Genomic DNA, 23,350 nt, shown 5'->3' with positions numbered 1-23,350 from the left:
TAACACTTTTTCCCTTCTATCATGTATACCTTGGGCACAATGGTGTTACAGCTCAGTAGTTCCAGAACAAGTCTGACCATATGATGAGCCAGTTTAGGAGCAGCTCTATCTGTGATTTGCCTGACCATGCTGTAAATAAGTGTTATAGTGTGTTTATGCGCAACTGTGTGTGTAGCTAACTTATTTTAGGGTGTTTATATGATTATACCTTATTCATACCTATCTTATTTATATATATATATATATATATATATTGATTTATAGTATCAGCAATCGGTCTGTAGGAAATAAGAAATAAAACTACTAGTTCTGTCTCAATATTTCGTCACGATTTTGTGACTTCTTCAGGAGAAAACTGTAAATTTATTAGAATAAATATTATATGAAACAAAGTGAATATTTCACTACTTACAACTATAAGAGTAAAAAATTTAATTTTTTTAATATTTCTACATAAATGACATTTTTGTTTGATTTTAATTTATTTAGGAGTTATGGTAACCGCAATATTTTATAGAGTGAATTCCCATTGTACAATTTTTAGTGAATAAGTTAAAATAAACAATTATTATGACAGTATCATAAAGTGGAAAGATGGAATTAATAGTAGAGAATTGAGAGAGAATCAGGATATATATATATATATATATATATATATATATATATATATATAAATATATATATATATATATATATATATATATATATATATATATGAAAGTAAAAGATTGCATTTCATTTCAATCGGAACTCCACCATTGCTCTACACGTGTTTCGAGTTATTCAACTCATCATCAGGAGCACGTGGAAGTTCAACTGAAATGAAATGCAGTCTAGTATTTGGTTATTATAACCAAAATAACAGCCAGGTACGCTAGCAGCGACATCTATTCGAAGTAACAAGAAGTCCAGAGACCTCTCTGATAGTAAATTAGGTGAACCGCAAATTCAAAGCCTCTTACTAGAGACTTTTAACGACGCTAGAAGTATCTTTTTACTTCAACATGCATCTACGATTCACCTTTGAAAATTACTATCTTTTTCGCTCTTTACGTAGAGAAAGACGTTTAAATGAAAGTAAAAGATTGCATTTCATTTCAATCGGAACTCCACCATTGCTCTACACGTGTTTCGAGTTATTCAACTCATCATCAGGAGCACTTGTGGAAGTTCAACTGAAATGAAATGCAGTCTAGTATTTGGTTATTATAACCAAAATAACAGCCAGGTACGCTAGCAGCGACAAACGTCTTTCTCTACGTAAAGAGCGAAAAAGATAGTAATTTTCAAAGGTGAATCGTAGATGCATGTTGAAGTAAAAAGATACTTCTAGCGTCGTTAAAAGTCTCTAGTAAGAGGCTTTGAATTTGCGGTTCACCTAATTTACTATCAGAGAGGTCTCTGGACTTCTTGTTACTTCGAATATATATATATATATATATATATATATATATATATATATATATATATATATATATATTATGTATATTGTTCGCAGTTGCGTTCGAACAAAACGCAAATTAAATCTGGCGATTTCTATTAGAATCAATTAACTTTTGACCCTTTCAACAATCTTCGATACATTAATCGTCACAAAAACTCAATAAAGACGCGGCTTCGGCGTAATCTGCAAACTGTTGGGTCAAATTTATCGGTCCTGCCAGTCCCTACGCGTGCAGACGGGCTGTTGTACCTCCATAAATAAAATAGAAATGCCAACAATTAATCGACACTAACTTTATTTCAAAACTTTGCTGCATAGTGTAGATAATTTGGAATATAATTAGAATTAAATTCCCGGACTTTTCGCTCAATGGGCCTTTGTTTCAAGATTAAAAGTTAATCGGATTCCAAGATACGGTTACAGTCGGATTTCGGCTCTAAATCGACAGTGTTATTGTCGAGGGTGCACAATGGGGATCAGGATTGGCGGTAGAGATGAGCGATGGCTTACAGTGTATGATTTATTGTTTATATTAAGATCACAACCGTTTTTAATATTCAAACATGTAAGTTTAAGTTGCGCATCTACATTAATGACAACGTAATTATTGTTAACCCCCCACAGAATTATTTACATCTTAAATAAATACTACCAATATTGTGTTAAAATAATTTAACAAAGTAAGTCGTATTTTGTTGTTTTTGTTTGTTTGTTTTGTTTGTGTTTTTTTAGAGATTGCTTGGTTTAATTTCGGCCATTTTTTTTACTCAAAACTGCACCGGAGAAACTGTTTTTACAGTTTCCCTCATAGATAATTTATTAAAATGTTAGGATGCCTATGTGATTTTTTCATTGTTAATATGTGGAACGTTGTGAAACTTTAATGATATTTAATTGTTGTTTTTATATTATGACTTTATTTTATGGAATAAACCTATTTTATATTATATATAGCTGTTTTTTAAACTATCTCCCAGTATCTTTAACAGAATATCTTAATATAAACGTTCTAAAACTGTTTTCTTGTGGCTTGTTTAATAATTAAATAGTTAAATATAATATTTATATGGGATTAAACCACAATTAATTGAAATAAAAATTACATTACAAATACAGGTTAAAATAACTCAAACCGTATTTTGCCCAGAGAAATAAGCTTTTTTTCGTGACACTTTTGTCCGGCCAGGCAAACGACAGATGTTTTGATTAGTATGGACCTTATAACAAGAACCTATATGTTTCCTACAGTCGATTTTTTGGACCTAATTAGTTATTAACAAATTAAAATCAAAAAACGGTAAATTTTCGCTTTTTTCGGCTGTCAGCAAAAAGTGAAGCGTTTGAAAAAAATGTAAGAGCAAGAAGCTTATGTCATATAAAAACCTTCAAAATGGCGTTGTTTAAATGTAAATATTTTAAAAGTTATTTAATTAAGTAATGGATTCGACCGTTACTTGATGGAAATTCATTTTATATAACAATAAAACACTGAAAACTTTGTTTTCAAAACTTCCACAAAATTTATTATAATATCTCTTATCACTACAGCTGCTTCAGCAGAGTGCCTTTCTCAAGTCATCTATTTTTGATACGTGTTTACACTTTATAGTCTTTAACTGAATAGGTTGAACCCAAATAAATTTTTTTGCAACAATATAAGTCAGAAAATTATGTACTTATAGTAATTATACGGGTAGCTTCTGAAAGAAGAAGATTTATTCTGGTATTGTCCTGTTATTGTCGATATAAAAGAAAAAAATGTTGACCTAGGACACTTTGGGACGAAGTTAGTGCATCTTTTTAAATTGATAGCAGCTTTGTTTATAACAATTATTAAGAGATCTTATTAGAGTCATCTGAAAAAACATGCTTTATTGATTTAATATGCAAAATTCTAAAAATATCGCATTTTAATGGAATCGTTCACAAAGCTTCAAAAATGTGGTTGTCAAAATCTGCCAGGTTTGAAACTAGTGATAGCGGAGAAGGGAAGGAGTTGTTTCTTATTCATGGATTTCGACGTTTCTTTTTTTAATTTGTATGTACTTTTTGGGTACATTACGAATATGTGTTATTTAAATAATTAAAGTGTTAAATAAACCATCTAACTTGTTTAAACAATTTTTTCTTTTTATTTTTCTAGTTTTATTTCTTTCTTAAACAAGTTTTTATTTTTTTTAGTAATATTTGAGGTAATTTTTATTGTAAAACATAAATATTTATGATTAATAGATATATAACTTTTCAATAAACTTCGTAAATAATTTATTTATAATAGATTTTACGATAAAAAAAAAACGAATTATCCCATTAAATTATGTCTAAAAATAATATTGGTTTATGTAACGCTTTGGAAATTAATAATCTCCAAGAAAATGGTCCTAAAAATCCGCCAGTTTTTAAACTAGTGATAGCGGAGGAGGGGAAAGAAGCTGTTAAGAGCGTAGGCGCAAAATTTCGGGCCAATGCTTTTTAAATGCAATCATTTTTTTCGAATCCTGAGAAAACTAACAAATATTTTTGAAAACTTTAAACGAAGAATGAAAGATTACATTATTACCGAGGGGCGAGGGCCGTAGTTTTATTAGTTTTTTTAGGATTCGAAAAAAATAAATGCATTTAAAAAGCATTGGTCCGATATTTTGCGCCTACGCTCTTAACTGTATCTCTGTTTCTCTTTTATATTTACAAAATTCCTTTTTTTATTTGTACGTACTTTTTGCGTACACTACGAATATGTATTATTTAAATAAGTAATTTGTTAAATAAACCATCCAATTTTTATTTAATTCTAATGTAAACATTTTTTTTCAGTTTAATTTTGTTTAGTAATATTTGAAGTAGTTTTTATTGTAAAACATAAATATTTATGATTAATATATAATTATTCAATAAACTTTGTAAATAAATTATTTCTAATAGATTTTATGAAAAAAAAAAACCAAATTATCCTATCAATTCTTTCTACATATTGCTTTAAAAATAAAAAATCTCAAAAATTTGAGATTTTTCTTAATGGAAAATTTCCTCAATGAAAAATTGTCCACGGCAACCTATTTATTTATTTATTTATAATTTTTAAACAAATTATAAAAGAATTTTTTTGCTTCATAATTACATTTTTTAATAATTTGAGTTATTCTAGGACGAAAAGAATTTTTGTGTTTTTTTCGTAAAATACTTTAAACGTAAGATGCAAATAAATAATTAAAATGACGAAAAATGCCGATTTTAACGTTTTCCAGGCTATTTTTCAATAGGTTGGACATAATACTTTTAAGAATATTTTAAGAATTTCAACACGTTTATGTTCGATTATATATCTTGTATAAACCGATGCTCATATTTATATCTGTATATTTGCCGTATATTATTGATTACGAGTCAGGTAGCAAAGTCACAGTTATCGACAGAAATCAGAATAACGGAATCGCCCATCTCTAGTTTGCAGATATTAAAGGACAGAGGTCAGTACTGATGTTTTAAAAATATCCATTCCCTTTATTAGATGTCATTATTTCCAAAATAGCTAACAGGCCGAATTTGTTTTAAAAAGAGGATGGATTAAAAACAGGCAAACAAATTGATATATCTGGAGATGGAGAAGTATATACAAATTAGATATTAATTATAACAATAAATTAGAAGTAAGTGGTACAGGCAGCGAAGACCCACGAAGGGTTGTAAAGCTACAGAATGGGACATCCTTTTCTTTGCCTTTATCACTATGCGAAATCTTTAACTTTTATCGAGGTTCATAACAATATCAATCTCCTTTACTGACATGTTCTGCCTAAGCGTCTTTATACAGGCCGTCTATGGTATTCCTCTCCTACTTGTTGTAGGAACATGCAAATTATTAATATTGGTTGATTAACCATCGGATATTGAACATGTCCGAAACATCTTAACCTATGCTCTCTTATTTTGGCATAACTGGTACTACCCCTAGACTTCCTCTTATATACACATTCTTAAACTGTGGATAGATTTTCCACAAAATCCAGATATCCACGTTTAGGAATAATTCAAGCACATGCTAGAAAGTGAGGTTTATGTTGGTGAGATGACTGAACAGGAAAGGTTTCGGAAGAAGAAGAATCTTTTAGGCTTGTTTAGTTGGTAAGTTCGTAAGTTTGAAGATTTAAAGTCGAATGCCCGCTTTTGGTAACTCTTCCAATAAAGTCCCTAAGAAAGGCGGGGATAGTTAACAAACAGTATGAGCCACACTGGCGCACTCGCGTTTTCATATAAAATTAGCGTAAACATGAGTCCCCCCTTGAAACCGTCTGGTTTCAATTGGTTAGTTACAGGGAAATCACCAAAAACAGTCAATCCTTGTTAATTAGTTGTAAAATAAGAAAGTAAAAGAGCTAAAAAAGTAACGTCAGTGAAATTAAAATGTTCATAATAAATGTTCAGTAAGATTCGCTTTAAGGTGGTAACAGCACCTTCACCACAGGTCTTTTAAAGGTGCTAAAGTTAGAAAGTTTTTTATCTCGTTATTTTTACCAACAAATGTGGTTTATATCGAGATATTATAAGACTCGTTGAAGTTTGGAAAAACTCGAAAACCTAGTGGTAAGGTCAAAATCTTCGGAAAGTGATGCAAAACAAGTTTCAATAGGTTTTAATTCGGGTAAATCAGAAGTAGAAGTGTTAATGTATGAGTAAGGCCATTCATTCTCAGAGTTAGCGAGCCACACAGGACCATGAAACCATAACTCAAAAGTAATAAGTTAGATCAATACCTCTCGTTAAAAGGTTAGCAGGATTTTCGGAAGTATTGACGTATATTGATTTTTTAGGATTGGTTATGCATTGTATTTGTGATACTCTGTTGGGTACAAAAAGTTTTAATAAGTGAGGAGAAGTGTTAAAAAAAGGAAAAATAATTGAAGAGTCGCACCAGTAGTACATATTCTCTAAACTGTATCTAAGTAAAGTTTTAATTTTGTCATTAGTAAAAAATCACCGTTTAGTTCAAATCTGTGTATGGTGACGCTCTTTATTTTGTAGTGATAGAAGAATATTTCGTAATACCGTCATGTGGTAAAAAAAATCCGTAATTGTCTTGGTTGGGGGCAATTGACATGTGTTTCAAGTTTTATGTATTCGTCCATAAAGTCATATTATTGTTGCTTCAGATCGGGATTTTGTTCCAATTTTCTTTCAAGTTAAGAAATTGTTCGATAGCATTAATTTTTAAGTCACCCAAACAGTAAAGGGGGTATTTGAGAGGAATAGATACAGTACAGAATTTGTCATTATCTGATAGATAGGTAGTATTATGACATTCGTCCAACTCCCAAAATTTTTAGGGTAATAAGGGTTTTGTCAATGTCAGTTTCAGTCGAAACGTAGCAATTCTGTATTTGATTAGAGAATTTAGTAGTAGAAATAGAACCTCAAATAATCCAATTTAGTTTTGGTTTATGGAATATGGGACCAAAGTTGATTCCCAATTTAATTTGACCAACGCACAAGTCCCAAAATGTTTCCGCACCAATAAGTAGGTCAATGTGACCTGACCTAATAATTTCTGGATATCGGTCTTTCTTTCTACATAGATTCCAACGAAGTGGCTGTCTCTCACAAGTTAATATTCGCTTGCTTAAGGACCATTATATAACACTATATGTGTTAGAATAGATGTGGGGTTTATCTAATCGCTACAAACACTCGTAAATGTTTTTGAATTTAAACGTTTTTTATTGACTATAAATTAACTTATAATTAACAGCGGTTGAAAGAAAATAAAAAGGTTATAATGTATGTTTGTTAAGTTTGATCTCGACTGCCTGTTATTGGTAACCGTTTTAATATAGCCCCTAAGAAAGGCGTGAGTAGTTAAAAAATATAAGGGCCACACAGGCGCAGCACTCGCTCTTTCATATACAATTAGCGTAAACAGCTCATACCTCCGCCGTTGCTATGGCGAAATTGGTCAAATTCGGCTACCAACTGTTGCCCCATCCACCGTATTCTCTAGATTTGACCCCATGCGACTTTTGTTCTCTTTTTGTTTCCAAACTTAAATTTCAAACGGGCAAGGCTACCTTGCTGACCTCGAGAAAACGTATTTTTCAGACGGGTTAAAGAAGTTGGAGCATCGCTGGGTCAAATGACGTGTCGAGCCAAAAGGAGACTATATTGACAAATAAATTGCCACTGTTTTAAACTATTCGCTTTTCTTTTGTAGTACAAGTACGTATCGACCGCCCGTACATCCACAAGCATAAGATAAGCCAAAGTTATTAAAAACTTTTTTATCTTTGGTTGATGTAATTAGTGAATTAAAATTTAACGATCCTATAACTTTCGTATCTAAAATTTATTTTAAAATCCAACATCTACCTTGAGTAGCTATTACTTAAATCTAACAATTTTACCGATCAAAGTACAATTACTTTCTCATTTACGAATTTTATTTGATTCATTAATCAAAAACCACGTAAACATTTCCATCATCTCTGAGAACGTTCCTAAATTTCACAGGTTAGGATAATAGGCACAGGTTCAGCACAAAATGAGCGAGAAAGGAAATGACAGAATAACTAATTGCTTTTAAATGTAATTACTCTCCCTCTCCGTTTCGATGGTAAGTTCGAAATGCCGCACAGCTGCTGCGTTGGAGTTGGCTATCGCTTAAAATTCCCTCTGTGGGAATTACAAGACTTATAGAAAAAATAACTAGGGATGCAAGGACAAATATCGGAAGGTTACAAAAACGCTGCAGAAAAAATTAAATCGGGAACGAATTATTTAAAAGTTTAAAATAAATTAGCAACTAAAGTCTATTCGGCATCGAAATGTTTAAAAGTAAATATACAATGATAACATGAAAAGTTTTCGGACTAGTAGCTAAAAAATATGGAATTAATCATCTTTCTGATAAATAATTGCACGATTTTTTGTTGATCTAGCAGTAATCTGGTGCTCTTTGCTTCATATTGACGTAAATTATTTAACACCGATTTTTTTTTCATCTCAACTAAATTGGTTTCAATTTCATCTATCATAGTAGCAACAATGCATATTTTTGATCTCTCAAAACATGGCTGAACTATTCTTATTGCAACTTTTAAATGATGTTTTGTCTGTCTTCTCGGGTCTGAATTATACATTTTATTACTTGGACGTTGCTCTAACGTTTATTTAAGCAGCAACCAACGTATTTACTAATAATTTCTAAATTGTGGTCTGGATTACATATACATATATCCATTTAATATAAAACATACTATAACCTTATAACTTGTGGTTATAAGGTTATTTTTTTTTTGGTAATAAAGATAAAAGACTGGATTGGAAAAAGAAAAGAAAAAGAAAGAAAAATAAAAACCAGGCTTAACAATTTGATCAAACGAGAGATAAAGAAAATGGAGAAAAATTAGAGGCAAGTGATATTAATTGGAAGGGAATTTAAGTGACCGGATGGTCAAGCTGGTTAACTAAAGTTTAGTGAGTGAGAGAGATATAGAGTACGATAAAAAGATGAGACGTAGATATTCAGGGAATGGAGATCGGCTGGCTTTTCGTGCCGTGTTAGAATAAATTGGATGATGATAAAGAAACAACAGATAAAAACCGAAGATTACTGAAGAGGAAAGGAGTTGATAACAAAAAAAATGGGCGCCAGGAGTAAAGGTTTGTTGGAACATCTACTCCATTGATATTACAGTGGGAGTGCTACAAAGTATAGTGATAAACGATAAAAGTACGATTTAATCCTAAAAACTATTTAAAACCCAAGTAGCTAAGAGAGACCAGGAGTAGGTAAAGTAAAACGCAATATGTACAATATGTGGTTTTATTACAAAAAATGTAAAAAAAATGGCTTGATTATATAATATATAATGTATAGAAATGTAAAATATATGATATACTCTTTTTTTTTATAATGTTCCCTTTGTTTAAATCAAAAATTTTTACAATATACAAAAAGAAAACCTGAGTGATTCCATATCAAAACTTCAACAAAATACAGACATAAAATTTTGAGTGATTTTATATTAACACTTTATAACAAGATACAGACAGAATATTTTGAGTGATTTTATATTAAAACTTGATCAAGATACAGACAGAACATTTTGAGTGATTTTATATTCAAACTTTAACAAGATACAGACAGAACATTTTGAGTGATTTTATATTAACCCTTAACCACTGACATGCGGTATGCCATACCGAGCCGAAAATATATTTTGTTGTAAAACGTGTTTTATAAAAGATTCTTAGAACACCATCTGTGTACCTTCAAGTGGGGTTTAATTGTACCTGCTCTCAACTGCTGCAGTTTTAGTACACGTTTAGTCTTTGAGCTACGTTGACATACAGTTTTCTTGCGGTATCAAGTACCGCATGTCAGTATTTACGTTTCTAAAGTTAAAAGCAGTGTAGTGTATTCTTATGCTGTTAGTATGGCAGCAAGTTCATCCAGTTGTTCTAAATTTAGCCGCAAAACTGTAAAGCTTTCAGATGATGATTTTGAGGCTGTTTTATCTCAATGGGCTGACGAAGTACCTAGTGATTTAGAATATTTTAGTGATAGTGATGTTGAGGATGCAAGGGAAGAAGTATGTATTGGAAGTTCACACGACACCGGAAGTGAGTAGTCGGAAAGTTCTGAAGACGAATATCAGTTAAATGATAATGGTAAGTCATATTTTTATGGCAAAAATTGTTTTAAGTGGTCTACTACAGCACCCTTGAAAAATGTAAGAACTCCGTTACACAACCTTGTAACAAAAGTACCAGCTGTGCGGTCCAGAGATGTAAGAAACGAAACTTCATCATTTTTTTTTTAATTTTCTTATTTCTGAGGATATAATACAAGAAATACGTAAATGGACAAATAATAAATTACGTGCAATTCGTGAAAACTATAAAAGAATGAATAGACCAGAACTAAATGAAATTGATGAAATAGAACTAAAAGCCTTTTTGGGATTGCTTTTATACTCATCAGCTTTCAAATCCAATGACGAAGATATAAATTCTATATTTGCTACAGATGGCACTGGTAGAGATATATTCAGATGTGTTATGTCAAAAGAAAGATTTGCAATATTTCTAAAATGTTTACGTTTTGATAACCCTCTGGATAGAGAAGAAAAAAAAAGATAGATCCAACAGCAGCCATTAGTAACATATTTAATATATTCATGTCAAATTGTCAAAAACTGTATTCCTCCATAGGCACATGTGTTTGTATTGATGAAATATTGGTCGACTTTAGGGGAAGGTGTAGGTTTAAAATGTATATGCCTAATAAGCCTGTGAAATATGGCATTAAAATAATGTGCCTGACTGATGCACGAACAAGTTACTTATACAATGCCTATATATATATATATATATATGGAGGCAAGGACACTGACGGAACTGGGTTATCTGAGGAAGAAAAGAAGATGAATAAACCAACTCAATCTGTTCTTCGGCTTGCTAAACCTATTTATGGAACTAACCGTAATATCATGATACTATGATTAAGATGTAATATCACAGCTGATAATTGGTTTAGTTCTATAGAATTAGTAAAGCAGTTAGAAGTAAAGAAGTTAACGTATGTGGGAACCCTCAAGAAAAATAAACGGGAAATCCCTCCGGAATTCCAGCCACACCCATGTAGGCAAGTAAATTCAACTACTTACGGATTTACGAAAAGTTTATCCCTAATTTCCCATGTGCCAAAAAAATCGAGGGCTGTTTTACTTATTTCTTCGATGCACCATTCAATAGGCACGGATCAGATTACTGGAAAACCAGAAATTATAGCTCATTATAATCGTACGAAAGGAGGTGTCGATACTTTAGATGCCAAGTGTGCCAAATATTCTGTAAAACGTCGTTCTCGCCGATTGCCACTTACTATTTTTTACCGCATCATTGATATAGCTGCTGTTAATTCGCATGTTGTGTACCAATCACTACAAGAAGATAATATAGAAAGGCTAAACTACACAAAGGAGTTGGCGAAACAATTAGTTTTACCTCATCTACAAAGAAGACTCGAAAATCCCAGAATCCCGAAAGAATTATTATGTTGGATTGAACGAATACTAGGACAAAAACGCCAAAAAGAAGCAGATTTTGAAGAAAGGCTTGAGAAAAAGAAGACGTGTTACTTATGCCCAAGTGCATTAAAGCGAAAGACTTTTTATGTGTGCTTTTCTTGTGGAAAACCAGTGTGCTTACAGTGTACAAAGAAAAATTGCGGACCTTTTATTTTATTGTAATTTTGGTTATTGTCAGAATTTTGTATTTTAGTTTCTCATTAAATTTAAATCATTAGTCTGTTTCTTTTAACATTATTTTACCATTTGTTAGTCACAAGTAATCAATTTTTCTTGTAATTTAGTTTATAAACGATTTTGTAGTAAGGTCCACCATTTTTTTAAATATTATGCATGCATTCATAATATCCTTGAAAAAGTAAAGTTTATTTTACTTGTAGCAGTATATTATGCTACAGCAATGTGAAGAATCATTCCGTAGTTGATATAAAAAACAAATACAGTGATATAAGATAAATTCATATTAAAAACAAAGGAGAATAGGCAACGGTATGACATACCGGATGTCAGAGTCTACCTGAAACATCCACATCAGTAGTTAAGGGTTAAAACTTTAACAAGATACAGACAGAACATGTTGAGGGATTTTATATTAAAACTTTAACAAGATACAGACAGAACATTTTGAGTGCTAGTGACTGAGCGCATAGGTGGTACCATGAAAAATTATAGTTACTAACCCTGATGTTAAAGTATTTACGTTGTTTAACCAAAAGTACAGTACATAAGAATGAATTAGAGACACTTATCTTTATGCAACTTCAGACAAGAATACTTGCTACACAACTCAATAACGACCATAAGCGATTTACTACTCCCAATCAATGGTAGTTTGTAGGCCACTTACATCAATAAGATTTCCTTATGAAAATGGGTGATCGGTCAGTTTTATCTTCCAATTTCCTTATTTTTTGTTGTTCCTGAGGTTTATTTTATGTAGACTTACTTGTGTTTTTTCTATTTACTAAGTACGGCTAAAAAGAAGTTCTTATAAATATCTAGAAATTTCTTCCGTGGATACAAGGTGAGACAGACCGGTTTATCAAGATACTGAACGGTATTCTTCCACGCATATAGAATAATCACCCCACACAATAAACTCGAAAATAATATTTGAGTAATAAATTACTAATAATTTATCTACATGTGTAGTATTTTTCGTTTAAATATTTCCACATCCTTATTTAATACATTTTATTAATCATGCCACTCGTCTGTCGGTTTTGTTCTCTATTTAATATCGTTTGTGTTTATTCCCATCTAGTTCTGCTTTAAATCGCTTGCCAACTAGCAGTGATTTTCAAACAAGGCGTTCAGTTTAATACTTAGTCCGTATAATTAGAGTTCTTTTTTTTTGCTCGATACATTAATTGATATGGAAATGGCTAAGGTTACGGTAGCGTAGTGCTACAATACAACAGCAAAATATCAACGGCAAGTGTGTCACTCTATGGAGAAACCAATGCTTTCCAACAATCAAGAACGCAAATTGATTGATTGATTTATTTATTTAATTACTTTGCAATTAAAAATATTGTTTGTAGTAAGTCAAAAATATAGAGTATATAAAACAGGAATATAAAACGTAACTCAAAAACATCAAAAAACAAGAACACAGATTAACAGAAAATGATTTATGGTAATCCCGATAAGCCGTTCAGTGGATGTTCTACAATGAGTGATATATTCTTCTGAGCGTAGGCGCAAAATTTCGGGCCAATGATTTTTAAATGCATTAATTTTTTTCGAATTCTGAGTAAACTAATAAGTATTTTTGAAAAATTTAAACGCAGAATGAAAGAATGCCTTATTACTGAGGGCCGAAAGTCCCTTAAAACTTCTATAATGTTTATTTTAATAAGTTACAGGAGAGAAAAAAAAAAGAGAAAATTTAGTGTGATTTTTAATTTCAACTATCTCATTCAAAAAAACTTTTTGTTTATTCTAAGGCACTTTCGGCACTCGGTAATAAGGTAATCTTTTATTCTGCGTTTAAATTTTTCAAAAATATTAGTTAGTTTTCTCAGGATTCGAAAAAAATGAATGCATTTAAAAAGCATTGGCCCAAAATTTTGCTTCTACGCTCTTAAAAGCCGTATTTCAGCAGATATTTTTTTATAACTTTTTCGAAACTATTACAGCTTTCCTGTTTAATATCTTTTGGTAAATTATTGTAATAGTTATAGTTAAAGCCATTTTTATCTGAAAGACGCAATCTACAGCGATTTGTGCGTAATTTAGTGACAGTTTAGCGTATTTTCAACGTGAACATCAGACTGCTTTATTAAATGGGCACGATTTCTACGAATTTGAGTCAGAACTTGCAATTTCAACAGAGTAGGTAGCGGCATAATTTTGAGTTTGATTAAGAAAGGTCGGCAATGTTATAGATAACTATTCTTTTGCATTCTGAAAATTTGAAGTGCATTTGTTGAATTGTCCCATATGATTAATCCATAGCTTAGGCGTGAGCGAAACAAAAAAAATATCATTTTTAATGTTTCAAAGTTGATAAGCCTTGCTATTTGGCAAATAAAAAATAATGAACTTAATAGCTTTTTCTTTAGTTGTAGATATGAGCCGACCAGTTCAGCCGATTATCTATGGTTATTCCCACTAGATCAACAGCCTCTTTGTTATCTGGATCAATATGTAAGTTACTTGCAGATATAACCAAGTCTTGCTTTTTATCGGAGTTAAGTTTCAGTTTGTTTTAGTAGAAACTTCTTCGTAAGACATTTTTAAATCATCATTAGTTTTTCGTGATATAACATATGTCCAACCATCTGCGAATTGTACCTACTGATTTGTTCGGAGATATGAATTTAGGTAAATCGTTGACATAAATAATAAACAAAAGTGGGCCTAAGACCGAACCTGATAAGACTCAACGTCGTAAAAAATCGGAGAGATAAAGTTTAGACACTGCTGCCTGGTGTCTGCCACATAGTTAAGAAGTTATAAGCTTAGGAGGGATAACCTCTTCTTCTTCTTCTTGTGCCACTCCTATCGGAGACTGGAAATCATCAAGGCTATCCTGACCTTGTTTACAGCTGACCTAAAGAGTTCATTAGTGGTACAGCCAAACCACTCTCTCAAATTACGCAACCATGACATTCTTCTACGGCCCGGATTCCGTTTTCCTTCTATTTTTCCTTGCATTATATTTTGAAGTAATGCGTATTTATGTCCTCTTATTAGGTGACCCAAATATTCGAGGATAACCTCTGATTCCATAGTAAATTAATTTGTGTGAAACGCAGTCAAAAGCATTCGACAAGTGGCAAAGAGAAATTTCTATGCGATTGCCGCGTTCAAGTCCCTCAATCACCTTGCTCACATCATTATATACCGCGTTCGTAGTAGAATGAGCACTTCTAAATCCATACTGTGAGTTGCTAAAATAATTTTTGGACTCAAAATAGGAATATAATTGTTGTTTGATAACCTTTTCAATCAATTTCCCAAAAGTAGAAATAATGTTTATGGGTCTGTAATTGTCGGTTTTTGAGAAATCACCTTTTTATAGATGGTAGTACTTTTGAGTATTTTAGTACTTTTGATAGAATTGCTCACATCATTATATACCGCGTTCGTAGTAGAATGAGCACTTCTAAATCTATACTGTGAGTTGCTAAAATAATTTTTGGACTCAAAATAGGAATATAATTGTTGTTTGATAACCTTTTCAATCAATTTCCCAAAAGTAGAAATAATGTTTATGGGTCTGTAATTGTCGGTTTTTGAGAAATCACCTTTTTATAGATGGTAGTACTTTTGAGTATTTTAGTACTTTTGATAGAATTGCTCACATCATTATATACCGCGTTCGTAGTAGAATGAGCACTTCTAAATCCATACTGTGAGTTGCTAAAATAATTTTTGGACTCAAAATAGGAATATAATTGTTGTTTGATAACCTTTTCAATCAATTTCCCAAAAGTAGAAATAATGTTTATGGGTCTGTAATTGTCGGTTTTTGAGAAATCACCTTTTTATAGATGGTAGTACTTTTGAGTATTTTATTACTTTTGATAGAATTAAATTAATATGACGAGTGAAAGGTGTTAAATCAATTTGGCAAGTTTCTTTTAAAACCTTGCTATTAATTTCGTGAACGTCCCTACAATTGGAATTATTAAGAGACTTTATTGAGAATTATTTGAGGGAGAATTTGATTTATTAATATAGAGAATTATTTGAGAGATCTCATCTTCCACAACAGGGTAAAAAAAGGAATGGCTCGGAGAGGGATAATTTCAGTATCTGAATAGGACGTCGATATTAGTAGTGGGAAGAGATGTAATTATATTTTCTGCAATTGTAATAAAAAAAATTGATTTATTTCGTCTGGAGCAAGATCAGGTTGTATTGAACTGAATCTTGTATTGTTTCTTTCGAAATTTACTATTTTCCAGCAGTCTCTAGGTTATTTGTTGAAATAAGTAATAAAATCAGATAAGCTGACTCTTTAGCATTTTGTAATTGTGTATTATATTCAAATTTTTGTTGTTTATATACTTTGAACATATCGGGATTCTTAGTCTAAACCATTACACGGTTGTTTTTTCAGCAATTTGTAGTACTTTTTTTAGTGGAAAATGCTTTAATATTGTGCTATAAGTTTCGGATGAAAAATACGTAAAAAAGGATCATTATTGGCATTGGTGGAAAAGGTCCATCTTTTCATTCAATTCATATTTCATATTAAAGATTCAATATTAAAATTTTATAAAAATCACCAAGTATGATCAGTTTGTCTGCTTTACTAAGTAAGGACGATATAATATTCTCAAAATTCACTAAAAACAGCTCAAAGTCACCCTTACCTGTTCTGTATACAGTTAAAATATTGGTTTTTATTAAATGTACATAAATTGCACAAAACTTTGAACTTTGGTCTACTTTGGAACTTGGAATTAGATTAATTTAGATTAAGAGAAGAATAGCTAAGATTTTTTTTACATAAATTTATAACTCCATCTTGTTTCTTTTTTACCCTACAAAAGAAATTCTTCTTCTTCTTCTTCTCGTAGCACTACAACCCGGAGTGGGTTTTGGCTGACTGCACAACTTGCTACCATCTTGAACGGTCGTCCATAATAGTTGGGTCAGTAGGTAGCCCCATTGTTCTTAGATCTGACCATATATTGTCTCTCCATCGCATTCGTGGACGTCCTAAGGGCCTTCTTCCTGTGGGGGCTTCCTCCCATATTAGCTTGACAAGGCGGTTATTAGGGAGTCTATGGACATGGCCAGCCCATGGCCAGACGTTGGGATTTAATCTCTTGGACTATATCGCTCGCTCTATACATCTGCTTGACCTCAGCATTTATTCTCATTCGGTATTGGTTGCTATATGTCGTGATAAGGTCCAAAGATTCTTCTGAGGATTTTCCTCCCAAAACATCTAAGTTTGTTTCAGTTTCTTTGGTCAGGGTCCACGTCTCACACCGATACATGAGCACCGGTCTAATCACCGTTTTATATATTCTAATCTTTGATGTTCGTGTTAGGTTTTTAGTTTTAATAGTATTGTGGAGGCTGTACATACATCTGTTTGCTGCCTAAATTCTTCCTTTAATATCTGCCGCGATATCGTTATCTGCAGTGATTGTTCCTCCGAGATATTTTAAACTCTCCACTCTTTCAAAGTTATATGGGTCTATTGTAACATTTTGCCCTATTCTATCTCGTTTTTCTTCTTCTTCTTCTCGACCAGTTTTCTTTACCTCTACCTCCAATTTATTAAAAGTGTCCTTCACATTGATGACTGTGTTTCCCACAATGTCAATGTCATCTGCATGTGCTAGTAGTAATTTTGGTCCATTTACTGACAGTAATTCTGTTTTAAGTTGTGCTGCTCTTACTACTTTCTCCAGGATGATATTAAAGAGGAGAGGTGACAGCGCATCTCCTTGTTTCAGGCCACTGCTTATTTCGAAAGATTCTGAGAGTTTGTTATCTATCCATACTCTGGATCTACAGCTATTCACACATAACTTAACAAGCTGGATAAGTTTTTTTGGAACTGAAAGTTCTGCCATTGCATTCCACATCTGATCCCTTTTAATGCTGTCGTACGCTTGCCGGAAATCTATGAAGAGATTATGGATAGTTCTGAATTCCCATCCTTTTTCAAGCAGCTGTCTTAGAGTAAAGATCTGATCTATGGTCGATCTATGTTTTCTGAAGCCGGCTTGGTATTCCCTCATGAAATATTCTACAAACGGTGTCAGCTTACTCAATAGAATGTTCGATAAAATTTTATATGCCGTATTAAGTAGAGAGATGCCTCTATAATTAGAGCACTTGGTTTTGTCTACCTTTTTATAGATGGGGATTATTACACTTTCGTGCCATTTGGTTGGTATTTTCTCTTCGTTCCATATAAGTGTTATTAGTTTGTGTATTTGTCTATGTAGAATTTCTCCTCCGTACTTAAGAATTCAGCCAGTATATTGTCAGAGCGTGGAGCTTTTCTGCAAAAATATTCTTTTCACTCATAAGACCGGTATCCTATTATGGAAGCCAGATGGTCGAAACCACGTCTACAGAATAGTTGGAAAACAATTCGCACCTGGAATCTCGCCAATAAAGGTGGTGACATAATGTTTTGGGGAGTTATTAGTTGGGAGGGACGCGCCGCACTTGAGAAAGTGATTGGACGGATGACTGGTGACTCATACGTTCGAAACATTCTTCAAAACATGTTTTGACATGTATGTCGGTTACATTGAATATGACAGATTTATGTTAATGCACGATCAAGCTCGACCACATGCCGCTGCCATAATGAGTAATTATCTTAATGAGATCTAAATTCGAAGATTGGATTGGGCCAACATTTAGTACGGATCAGCTAAAATGCCGCATACGACAAAGAAATCCAGTTCAAAATACGATCGAGCAGCTTCGGCTTTCTGCACAGGATTAACGGAATGGAATTCTCCAAGGATATGTCCAAAATTTACTTGCAAGCATGCTGAGAAGGATGCAAGCAGTAATAAAAGCTAAAGGGGGAAATATTCGTTACTGTTCATGCACTTGTTTCTTCGTATAAAAACTTAAAATTGTTCATTAAACAGTGTTAAAATAATAAACTCTTCTTCACAATAAACGACTTGTTTGACCAGAATTTATTTTCAAAAAAAAAATCAAAAAGTGTATATCCTAAAGGAAATATATTGGAAACTTCAAAACATTCTTCCATCTAAATAAATATGTAATTTGGTTGACATTTGATCTATTGGCCCCAAATTTAATATAATTCTTTCTTGGATCAAAAGGAAACTTTTTATATGAAGGTTCAAGACTCTTCCTCAGGAGTTTTTGCACAGACAGGTAAGTACCCGATTACAAGAAAGACGTAAGAGGTAATGATTTTAATAAGCCACTTGTGCTGTGCCCTGTACACTACATTATAATTTATTTCTTTGATTCCTTTGTAATAACTAAACTACAACAAAAACTTAATGCTTAAATAAGGTTCAAACAAAAATTACAATGAAAGTCAACTATGTTTGTAAATACATCAAACAACCCTAAGGTGCATAATCTCAGCATGCCATCACCATTCGGCTACTAACGCCATTGCATTCCACATCTGATCCCTTTTAATGCTGTCGTACGCTTCGTCGAAAGAAATTAGCTAATGCAAAGCCGGTGACGCTAATTAATTTTATATTTCCTTTAGTTTGCCAGTGATCCGAAAAACATATGACGTCATAGAAATTTTGACCCACAAGAAAAGCATTGATCACATTGACTTTATTTAAAATTCACTGCAAATTTACATGAAACATGCTCACCGTGCCTAATAAAGGTTTGGTATAGGCTACATGACAAAAGGAGGACATAATTTAACAGTGAAACCTCTATGATTATTATACAGTATTATAGAGTACAGAGAAAGGTTTGCAATCAATGTATATTTTCAAATATAGTACACAGATTTGAAACATTACCATTAAGACATGTAAATACTCTAAATTGGTAATCAATATGAAAGAAAGTTTTCTGGCTATACAAAATTTTGCAATGAGCTAATTATTCCAGTAGTTCTTCCATCCAGTCCTATATTTTCCATAATCTCTTCATGCTGTACCATGTCAGAAGCTTTTTCGTTATCAATAATGATATCAAAACAATGCTAAGATAAAACGAACATACTGAATAAAAGTCTGATCTTGTAACCTCGGAAACCTTTTTTGGATGGTGCTACAAAGGTCACCAATGGAGACACTGCGGACGGCAGCCAGATGGTTGGTGGAGAGCGAGTCGTGGGTTCGAAATTAGCTTTTGGAACCGGGAATGGGTCCAACGGACGAAATAAGTAAAGACAGGATAAAAGATATTGGAAAAGATATAGAAATAAACAAATAGATTGATGGGTAAAATTACCAAAGATAAGATAAGATAGAAACAGGGCGCCACTTAATTTTTTTGAAGTTCAAGGAGAAAATTAAGAAACCTTAGAGAAGAAAAGAGATAAGGAAAGATAATTTGGTTCTGAGACCAAATATAACGAAAGATCCCAACAGTTAAATATTAAATAAATTTGGTCAACACTCTACATAAACAAATAATAAATATATTAGGTGGACTCCGTCCATCTAATTACCTACGAAACTTAATCGGCCTGATCTTTCTATTGGTCAAAGGTATAGTAATATTTAAAGGTAAAAAGCAAATATTCAGTTATGGTTATATCAGGAAACCTTGTTAGGAGTCGACAAATAAAATACATACATAAAACAAAAGCAATATATTCAACAACACAATGATGTCGGTAGATAAATGTACATACAAGTAATAAAAATACACTATCAACTATGAAATGGTGGTGTACACATAAAAATAAGTAGTAATATGAATAATAAGTACCTTTACAAATACAACAATATAGTAATGCACAGGTTCAATTATCAGCGAAGAGAGCCTGATAGTGAGTAAGAAACAAATTCAACCAAGGTTGATTAAAGGTCCCTCTTTGCTGTTTAATGGCATATCTCGAGACACTGGGTTAAAAACGCATAACAATTATAGCAAATAACAAAAATTAATGAAATATAAATTTATAAGAATACAAAAAGGTTACCGAAACAAAAATTTAACCAAACCGAACTTGGTTATGTTGATTATCTATCTCGCACTGTTATTTAATGATGGAGAACTAAATGTTCGTAATTATGTTTATTGAAATTTCTTAGTAGCTGGTGGAAAGTTCGTAAGAAAATAGTGAATGTAAAAATCAGTAGTTACTCTCAACTACAGGTGAAGACATGGATGAACTTAGATTCGCCCAGATGATTGAAAAACAATATGATAGAATACCATATTATTCGCCCAGATAAGTGGAGATACTAAGATTATGGTAACTTACAGTAATTCCTGATGACTGCTGCACTATTTCACTCAAGTTAATTTACTTTACTATAATACTTTACTTATATGAAGCACTGAAGATAACTAAAATTAAAGGTACTCTATAACTATATTTAATCTAATATAGTATTTGATTGAAAGAACTCGAATATAGAAGTGTATACACCTTTAGAAAGAAAATGCACAGATAACGCGACACAGAGACGATAATGAGCAAAGCACCTTTACTCGACGAATGCCCACCGGGAAGTAACTTGGTTCCTCTAAAATTTTACCAAACTACCCAAGAAAAGGTGAGGGTATCTCCCCCCCCCAATGATAGGCCAGCCTAGATGGGTTTCTAAGAAGGTAAAAAGATTCTGATGATCACCGAAACTAACGGTACCCTTCTAGCTAGGAACGTGATGGAATATAAAATCCCTTGCATTAGGTTATTATAGAAAAACATTTCTACGTGCCCCGACGATATCTAACAACTTTATCATAAAGGAACCTGCCCTTAGACAGGAATTACCCGAGGATTACCTAAACCGTCGTTTTTAAATAAGTAGATAGATTGTTCCCCTTAATATTTCGGTAATTTTCAATAAACTTTCCTAATAGTCAACCGACTAACCGCGCATATATTATTTGCAAATACGGTCATCGGCGTCTCAGCAACGGGGTAAAAGGATTAGAAATAATTTAATATATTATTTATAAAAAAAATGTTACAATCTATAAAAACCATATTTGAAACCAGATAGAGTGGCTTTCATGTCTCCTCATATGCAAGACCTAGCAAGGCTATCCAGAAAATAAAAAAGAAAGAAAAAAACGTCAGATGTCGATGTTAAGAAAAAAAGAACATAAAACAATTATTGTTTTGAAAAATAAATCTTCTTAATGAACTTCACGTCAATCTACTATTAATAAGACTCACAAAAAAAATTCCGTCAAATCTCTGCCGATATTGGATTCAACCTAATTTAGTTGTTCAACTAGTTTTTCGTAGGCAACACTCTTCAAGTTTCTATTTTTAAATTTACTTACCATTTTTTAATTTGCATACTTCCGTCAACTGATAAAAAAAGGTCACGAAGAAATCCCTATTTAAAAAATAAATCATTTTAATTATACTAAAACTTGTCTCCCCCGCCAATACACGATGCAGAATTTACCCAAAACCACTCGTTTTACAATTAATTCAAGTTCTACAACTAGTTGTGCATTACGTGAAACAATACACTCTACAATTATTATTGATATAGCAGACCCGGTTGCGCAGTTTTATAGCAAGTGTATGATGCCTACTATCTACATCAGATAAACCAGTTTAAATTTATTGAATGTTAAAATTTTTTGGAAGATAAACGCAAAACAACTAAGAACTAACTAACAAAAACTGGTAAATTTATTAAAGCAGAATTTATTTCTTAAATATATGAAGTTCAATCGATAATTTTATAAAATGGGGAATAGGTCATCAAGAGCACGAAAGATTACAGATTGGACCACATACAACTTGCAAGCAGTTTATTTCGATTCTTAATAGGTTAGCAAAAAAATGTTTTCAGTAAAATTTTGTTTGAATAAATTTAGTTAATGTAATAAAAAAACGGGTGTGGCAGTCCAGTGGGACTGTCGGTGGAAGTTACACTTCTATACACGCATTCGCAGTTACAAATTTATTTGTGAGTCAATCTGCACAATCATTACATATGTAATTTTATAGGTAAGACATAGCAGAAAGAGAAACAGAATTAATAACAACTTACTAACAATGAAGGATTGAATCAATATTTTGATGAAAATGTATATTTTTATTTTCATATATGTATAAAAGGAGTTGAATGTAAAATTTTTTTACACATACTCTGCAGTAAAATTCATTGTTTATTTTGTTATTAATATAATAATACAATACAAATTAAACTGCAATATTCATAAGTATTTAAAAATGACAATAATATACATAAAAAAATACACTACAATACAGTGCAACATAATTCCATATATAATAATACAATACAAATTAAAATGCAATATCCATAAATATTTAAAAATGACAATAATGTAATAACATTAATAAAAAAATCCTCCCCGACTGGGAATCGAACCCCAGTCTCCCGCGTGACGGGCGGGGATACTGACTACTACACTACCGAGGACATAATACAAATGTATTTCAAAATTGACAGTTCTGGATCATACAGTGATTTATTGAGATTATTATTTTGAAATACAAAAGAATAATATAATTATGAACATTTAATAAATAATACAAAACATATCACATAAATAATAATATTAATAAATATTTTATTATATGTATAATATTATATGTATATATATCTTTATATAATATATATAATATTAAATTATATATACAAAAGAAACGTTTTTATATTCGAGAGAGGAAGAGAGAGAAAATATATCTTCTGTCTCTCTCTTACTC

General features: G+C 32.0%; 1 protein-coding gene across 4 annotated transcripts in view; it reads right to left on the bottom strand.

Annotated features, from left to right (window-relative positions):
- LOC140432397 (FERM and PDZ domain-containing protein 2-like) overlaps window positions 1-23,350 on the bottom strand; it is a 778,164-nt gene that overhangs the window by 79,084 nt on the left and 675,730 nt on the right. The window contains exon 1 of one of the 4 annotated variants that reach the window (XM_072520272.1): window positions 21,946-22,127. The exons of the other annotated variants lie outside the window; for them this stretch is intronic. Within the exon in view, the coding sequence (XP_072376373.1) occupies window positions 21,946-21,948 (3 nt within the window). The 5' untranslated portion in view covers window positions 21,949-22,127. Of the gene's footprint in view, window positions 1-21,945; window positions 22,128-23,350 lie in introns of those variants that run through there. 4 annotated transcript variants of the gene reach the window in all.

This window comes from Diabrotica undecimpunctata, chromosome 1 (genome assembly GCF_040954645.1).
Source record: "Diabrotica undecimpunctata isolate CICGRU chromosome 1, icDiaUnde3, whole genome shotgun sequence".
NCBI lineage: Eukaryota > Metazoa > Arthropoda > Insecta > Coleoptera > Chrysomelidae > Diabrotica > Diabrotica undecimpunctata.
The sequence above is the reverse complement of the archived record's forward strand: the minus strand, read 5'-3'. Positions and strand labels throughout refer to the sequence as shown.